Genomic DNA, 8254 nt, shown 5'->3' with positions numbered 1-8254 from the left:
AAGATGATCCTCACACATCTATATTAGTAGGCAGGATTTGCAGTCATGTTACCTATAACAGTTATAGTTGTTGCAAGACTAGGATGAGAACCATCAAGAAAACTATAGAGATCATATCCTTTTAGTAGACTTCAGATTTGGAGGCTCCACATGATATAGTTGGAGATGGTCAATTTTGTGATGTTTGTAGTGTTGATAGTAATAAAAGATTTCTCCAAGTTGGAGCCTCCACATGATATAATGATTTTGTGAGTTTTACTTCCCCTTCATCAAATGATTGCTCCAAGTTGAGTTATAGAGCACCAGAGAACTTATAGAGCACTTGAGCATGAACACTTGGAGCTTTGAGCATCAACAATTACCCCACAACAAATAATTTTATCCTTTTATATTGATATCAGTTCAACTAATTTTGTCTACAAGTTGATTGATTTGGTCGTTGACCAAATAACAGCTTTTGAACCTTCTAAAATCCTATCTAATTTTGTCAATTTTTAAATATCACTAGAATTAATTTTTGAATTAGTCAACTGATTAACCAAATCGAGTCACCAGTTGAATTGATTCTCTTTTGTTACTTCAGAAACAACAATAGTGGATTGATGACCCTGATCGAGTGATCAATCTAATGGATTCTCTTTTATTCGCTTCAGAAACAACAACAATCAATAACCCTAATCAATCAAATCGATTGACTTTTATTCACTTTCAAGATGATATTAGTCAGCTCATATCTTCAAGCAGTCGTATAGATTTTCTTTTGTTTGGTTCTAAGATAGAATCAATTAGACTAATATCAAAATCAGTGGATTGATATCCAGAATCAATTCAACTGATATCAAAATCATTCAATTGATATTTAGAATTAAACTTGAACAAAAGTTTTACAACATACCAATTGCTTGATATTCATTTCCATTCAAATGATACCAATATCAGTCGAATGAGTTTCATACTCAATCGAATGATGACAGTGTTCAGTTTGACCAAGTTCACCTAAGAATCTTCCATCTGCATGTCCCCATTACCTCATGCCAAATGAGCTTCTTGTTCTTTGTACTTTTGACTCATCCTTACCTTTGAGTCTTCATTTATAAATGTGCATCTTGTATTGCACAAGAATTAAACCTAAGTTTTGATGTTGTCAAAGGTTTAAGTTAAGTCTTGTTGTGATCTAATAAGTTGACTAAATGTTCAGGCTGTTTACTCAACCAGAAAAGACCTAGTTGGAGGCCAGGCAGGAGAGGTCTTAGCAGATCGTGAAACCCAGGTGGAAAGACCAAGTGGGTCGAGAGGACCCAATACTTGGCAGTGAGATCGTGAGGTTTGGAGGATCGAAGATCGAGAGAAAGTCTTGGCGAACTGATCAAGGCTAAGTGAAAAGTCCAACAACCCTGGAGGATCAAAGTTTGACAAGTAGGTTGAGGTAAATAATTGGAGGAGCGATAGTGAGGTCGTATTGAAGGGAGCAACCTAAGGTCGCTGATCCAACTGAAGAAACCAGAAATATTTCCAAGTTGAGATCAAGACTGTTTTACTATCTAATACTACTCATGCATTATATATATATATATATATATATATATATTACTATGCTAATCTTTGTTTTGCAAGAATATACTGTTTAACTCTATTTTGCAGGTTCAGCCTGATCAATCGATTGAATAGGAGGATCGGTCGACCGAACAAGGCTAACTCAGAACAGACACCAGTTCAAACTCAAGGCCAACCAGTTGTTCTTCTGTGCCTTATATGTCTACTCGATCGACCCGACCGACTGGCCCTAATCCTCCATGAGAATTCTCTTGCCGACAGGGAGAAACACAGTGGCACCATCTTCCACCCGCTCAACACTACCAATAGACCTTACCCCGAGCGTCTCTTCTTCCTGGCCGAATTCTCCTCTCAACCGAGACTGCCAATTTCATTTCACTTGTGGTTTGCTATCCCAATAGGGATGATTTCTACTTTCCCTTCTTATGGGGTATTGAAGTTACAAGGATCATTGGCTGAGGCTTGGGCAAGCGTGAGGAGATGACTGAGGGACCTCTCTATTTTTGAACGTGATGATGAGTATGCTCAGACTACAACCATGGTAGGTTTGTGATATTACTTCTTTAAATGGGTAATATCTTTCTAATAACATTCTCAAAACCATTCTTTTCATTTTTATGCCATCAGGTTAAATTTAAGCTATCTAGTGGTGGACTTAGAGAGAGATAACAAAATTATGAAGGAATGGGTGGAGGAATTGGAACTCTCTACTTCCAACACAAGCACGAAGATGGTCAAGTTGAAAAAGGAAGTAGACTATCAGGCTGGGATACTATTAAGCATGGAGAATACTAATAACTAGCATTTTGATGCATTATTCCCGTCCTTAATTTTCATATTTTATTTCTTTCATATGATTAATTATGGATTCTTATCATGTTTATTGAGTTTGATTCATATTATGAGTTTTGTTATAATTCTTCATATTTTTATGAATTTCTATTTATAATCATGTACTTTTATTTTCTAGGGATTGAGCTCAAGTTGAACCAAATTGAATCTCAAGGCTTGAGTCAAGGAGAAGTCCAATCTGAAGAAATTTGAGCCATTGGATCAAATTTAAAGGAAATTAAATAAAAGATTTAGATCTGATTAATTCTAGTCGTTCATCAAGATTTGATTGATTCTGATTAATCTGTGTAGATCTGGGATGATCTGAGTCGCTCATCTTGATCCAAACATCCTAACCAATCAACAAGCTCTAATTGATCTCAACCGTTCCATCATATTTGATCTCAGCCGCTCCATCAGATCTGAATTGATCAGGGCTGTCAGATCGGATCTGGGAGATAAAACTCAAGAAGCACAGTGGACATCTCTTCACTGGGTTTCTACGCTAAAAAAAATGCCGCACGCCACTTCTTCTGGCTTCGTCATCCACTCCACCAAAGGGGTCGATGATCCACCTCCACTCCACCGCCGCTGCCCGGCCATCTTCCTCTCCATCTCAATCTACGCCGCCATCCCTTCTTGGTCCCGATCTCATGCCATTCGCCGACGCCATCGACTCATACAGATGCATCTTCCCTTCGACACCCGATACCACCGCAAGCTTCCTCTTCGTGATTAGAGGAGGAGGATTAGTTTCATCCGCACCTTTGGCCACCTCTAAGCTTCTCCGATCAACCACCATTGGCCTCAGTTCATCCTTGTTCAGATCTGGCCACCATCTACCATCTTTGAGCATCCCTCTTCAGGTTAGATGAGGGGAAGCTTCTTTATTGACAGTTCCTACTTCTTCACACAGGTCTGGACAGCAAGCTTCTTCTTCAATGGTCGATATGTTGATTTGCGTGGTTAATTGTTTAATGTTTCTGTTCTTAAGCTGTTCTCCCATGTTTTAAAGCACGTACTCGTGTTATTTTGATTCATGCTCATAAGGTGTTCGACAAAATGCTTCTTCCAATAGTTTGGTTTAAATTTGCGCACTTTATTTTGGTTAATTATTGCTTGTCTTGTCTCTTTCAATTTCTATAAGATCCGTTCTTCGTTTGGATGTAATTAGATTAGATTAGATTTCTTTAATGCTCTAGATTTCATTCAATGCTTACTTTATGTTACTTTAATTTCCTTGCAATCATAGTTTAAGTTAGACTAGATTTTCATACTTACATTGTTCTTTTGTTCATTAGGTTTAGTTTCAAACTTGTTTTGTTATTTCATATCATAGTTTAGAACTCAAACCAACCTCTCGATTTTTATGTTAAAAATTTAAAGCAATAATCAATCCTGAAGATATCATCCTATCATTATATTCCTTGTGAGACGACCCGAATCATTTCTATACTACTTTAGTGTAGAGGGGTTCGGTAACTTTAATTATAATTTGATAAACTCCCGTAGTACGACACTTGAGAGCTCATATCAAATTTTGACGCCATTGCCGGGATTTGAAATGGTGTTTGATAATTTTAGGATTACTTCTTATTTATATACAAAAAAATTTGAAAAAAAATATTGTTAAGTGTTTTAATGTTTATATATATATATGTATTTGATATCATATGCTCATGTGCCTTCTAATCTTGTCGGTTAGTGTTTTAGTATAAGATCAGGATAATTCTCTCAGCTCAACATGAATCTCAATCTCAATAATTTGGAAGTTTCAATGAATATCATAATTTGGATATGAAGCAAGTCAGACCTATATATATTAATTGTGACAGTCTTTCTCATCCAATTGCTATAATCATAATTGCAAACTAGCTTCAAATCCAGCCTCGATATTCTATTCGAGAATTTTATGTTTAATTTATTTAACTTATAAAGAAAATATTTCAATTCTTTCCATGAATATCATGTGCTGTCTATTTAATTTGAAACATTAATTAACAACTACTCAGGCTTATGTAAAAAAATTAAATAATTTTTTTTAAAAAAATAAAAGCAATGAAAAAGAGTTATTAACAAGCAATAAATTAAGTTTAATCATCAATTGATTCCGATATTTTATTTTTCCCATATTCTTCTAATATTTTCTAAAGATAATAATAATAATAATAATAAGGATTAGAGTTCGAAAATTAAGAGTATATATTTTAATTAAAAAAGAAGAAAATGTTAAAATCAAATGAATATAATCACGATCGAGTATGTCCGTATCACATTAGATGTATGAAAGAGGATATCTATTTACTAAAAGTATACGGGAATTTCGCACGATATGAGCGAGAAATATATATTAGAATATCTCAATAGACGTAATAACACGATGATATATAGAACGATAACAAGCCTCGGCATCGATCGAAGCTATAGAGGCGATGGGAGTATCACAAGTGTAAATCTCGACCTCCCATTTTATTCGATACATCTCTCTATAACTCGGCTAGTATCTGGTCCACACGGTCCCGTCCATCAGCTCACACTGCACGATCAAATTCACAAACATAACATATGATGACGATTAGTAAAAGAATAACATGATCACTTGATAATATAATATATATAATGATGATGATTAGTATTATAGGTTTAGAAAATATATATAGTTATCTTAATGACCTGGAGCAATCAGTGGAGGCACTAATGGGGAATGGGAGGTGGACGCCGCAGCTGCCGGGGAGCCCGGAAAGGCGGTTGGGCTGGAGGCCGGAGATTCCAGATGCCTGTGAGCGGATGCAATTGCACGCCGCACGGCGGTCGGCGGTGGTTTGCGCGGCGCTATTCAGGCCCTTCACCCCGTTACAGCAGGCTGGAGGCAGCGCCGACACCTGACCGGTCACGTAGGGAATGCACGGCCGCAGGTCAGAGGCCACTTGGCCACAGGTGACTGCGGCGTCGGCTTGGAACCCTGCCAGGAGGGCGATGAACACGAGTACCACCACCAAGGCAAGGGATCGAGCCATCGATTAAGAACGGGAGAGGGAGTCGCCCGAGTTTGTGGTGTGGTGTGGTGTGTTGGGGAATGGGAGCAGGGAGGGTGTTTTATAGTGATAAATTGAAATAGAATGTCTTAATTGCATTAATGATATATGGAGTAGTTGGTAGTTGAGAGTAAATTCGATCGATAATAATAATGTATCCAAACTAATTATTTCCTTTATATTCCTGGGAATAGTTTTATGAATAAGTTTAATATTATTATTATTAATATAAAATATAATTAATGGATCTAATGTGTTTTTAAATGACTTACATATGAAGACATCAAATGAATAAGAGAATAAAGCCCCTAGCTCCACCAAATATATATAAGGTTCATTTAAGAGAGAGTATAATTTTTCTTAGCCAAATGGGTTTATTTTGAATCAAAGTTCAATCCACTTTAGTCTTTAGGTTAGTATGATTCACCTCGAATGAAGTTTTAGTTGACTCAATTATACACATCAAACCATATTAATCGATATATCCCTTTACAGACATCTTTATAAATTAAAAAATTAATACAAAATGTCTTATTGGATTTTAATGTGAGAACTTTAAGTTCTGCTATCTAAAACTAGTATTGGCTATGTTAGTTAGATCCCTAAAATTAATCATGATGATTGTTGTTTGAACTCGTTGTATCATATTCTTATGTATATAAAGGTATTTGTTTATGGTTATTATGCTTACTTGTATTAGTGCCAAATAACTAAGTATAATAGCGTCCTTGAGTATAAGGTTCTTACCTATATCAATCGATTGGTTGAATCGATAGTAAGATGATATAGGAAACACTACTCTTAATCATTCCTAGTCAAGTATTAACATTCAGGGACAATGTTAATGCGACGAGACTAGTATGTAGGTCAACTTGATGACTTGATCTCACAAGTCATGGATATAGAGATATCAAGTTGACACATGAGTATGCATTGGAGAATGTATACTGAATGACCCGCCATGAGAAAGTATCATGGATCGTTATATGAGTGTCATATACTTTCTTATGTGGCTATTAGTATGATTATTAGTCCTTAGACCTGAAGTCACCATGGTTCCCTACATAAAGAGTTACATACTTTGGCTTCGTTAAACGTCACGTGTAACTGGGTGGACTATAAAGGCGATTACTGGGTATGTAACAAATTATGCGGAGGAATGTGAGTAATGTAGATGAGATCTATCCCTCTTATATGACGAGAGTGACATCATTATTCTGGATAGAGTGAGACCACTAAGTGCATGACCATGCCCAAATGAGTCAATATGAGATGTTGAGCTCATTTGATTGAGTAAGTCTACTTGGGATTCAAGATTTAGATTGATTAGAGGATGACATGGTCTATGCCTCATATTGATCAATCTAGATATCAAAGATAGAAGGACACTTGTCACATATTGTGAAGAGTCACAATTAGTAGTCACAAGGTGATGTTGGATCTCAACATTCTTGTAACTTGGGTAGTAATGATGTGTTGCTAGATACCGCTCATTACTTATGCTTCTAAATGAGTTTAGGAGCATTGCCAACGTTACAAGAACCTATAGGATCACACACAAAGGGCAATTAGATGGAGATTAGGTTCATTTGATGTACCTAGAGGATTAAGTTCATATGATGAACCAAATTGGATTAAAAGTAATCCAAAATAAACTAATTGAGTTGGACTCAATTTGGTTTATGTGTTAAATGAGTCTAATTTGGACTTAGACTCATTGAGCCAATTTAATTCAATGAATAGAGATTCATTAAATTAAAATTGACTTGAACCAATGGTTAGATTTGATCAACCATGGGAGAGAAAAAGATCAAGTTTGACTTGACTTAAGTAGGAAGATAAAAAGTCAAGTTTTGACTTGACTTTGACTTGACCAATGCCACATCATCAAGGTTTCTTCATTTGGTCAAGTTTGACTTGACCAAATGCCACCTCATGGAGGAGATCAAGAGACTTGACTTTTGATATTCCATGAGGGTTTAGAAGCATAAAGTGGCCGGCCACTTTGGTGGGGGTTACTAAGAGTGAATTGATTTTTCATTCAAGGTTTCTTCTTCCTCTCTACCTTTCTTCTCTCCCTCTCCTCCACCATTGCTGATCCTCTAAGGTTGCTAGCACATCTTTAGAGGCTCTCTCCATTGATTTGTTCATGTGGATACACATAGAGAGTTGTACACTTGATAACCTTGAGATCCGGCGAATCTTGGACGAGAGGGATTTGCGAAGGGCATCACATCAAGGGTAAACTCTTTTCTTTGTAGATCTAGTGTAGATATAGGTTAGAGAAACTCGTACATGTAGAAAAATTTTGTTTTATTACTTCGCACAGATCCGGTGGCATGAGATTCGGGGTTTCCGCAACGCAAAAAGCGATTTTTGTGGCCCGAAAATCCCAACAGTGGTATCAGAGCCACGTGCGAAGCATGTACGAGTTTCATTTGTATTTTTATGAAAAATATCCGTTCTGTAACTTTCTGTAAATTTATGATTTTTATGTATTTTATGGGTAATTTTCTCGTAGAAGCGAAGCAACAAGTGTTTGAACACTTGTAGGCTTCGACTACCGAGAAACATCTTCGGAATCGGCAAGGTCTCTCCCATAATGATCTGGGACAGAGGGCTAAGGCACTGTAGGATCGCTTAGGAACACTTGCAATGGTTATATCGCAAGTAGGGGTGCTGCCCCTAACCCCGCAAGGGGCTTCGTTCCGCGATTGCGCCCGAAAATTGCTAATTGGGACCGCCGGGAAGTTGCGACTCATAAAATCGTAAAAATATTAGAAAAATTACAGAAATTTATGAAAATCACATAATTTAGAATTATGTATCATTTT

The 8254-nt window shown here is 36.7% G+C and overlaps 1 protein-coding gene across 1 annotated transcript; it reads right to left on the bottom strand.

The window, feature by feature from the left end:
- Positions 1-4718: 4718 nt before the first annotated feature.
- On the bottom strand, positions 4719-5450 carry LOC122000244 (non-specific lipid-transfer protein 1-like). Its single transcript, XM_042554716.1, has 2 exons — positions 5059-5450; positions 4719-4921 (listed from the first exon to the last, which is right to left on the bottom strand). The coding sequence occupies exons 1-2, from the start codon at positions 5400-5402 to the stop codon at positions 4912-4914; spliced, it is 354 nt and encodes a 117-aa protein (XP_042410650.1). The 5' UTR covers positions 5403-5450; the 3' UTR covers positions 4719-4911.
- Positions 5451-8254: the final 2804 nt, after the last annotated feature.

The sequence above is a fragment of the Zingiber officinale genome, chromosome 7A (assembly GCF_018446385.1).
Source record: "Zingiber officinale cultivar Zhangliang chromosome 7A, Zo_v1.1, whole genome shotgun sequence".
NCBI classification, from domain to species: Eukaryota; Viridiplantae; Streptophyta; class Magnoliopsida; order Zingiberales; family Zingiberaceae; genus Zingiber; species Zingiber officinale.
Note: the sequence above shows the minus strand (reverse complement) of the source record. Positions and strands in the feature narration are given on the sequence as shown.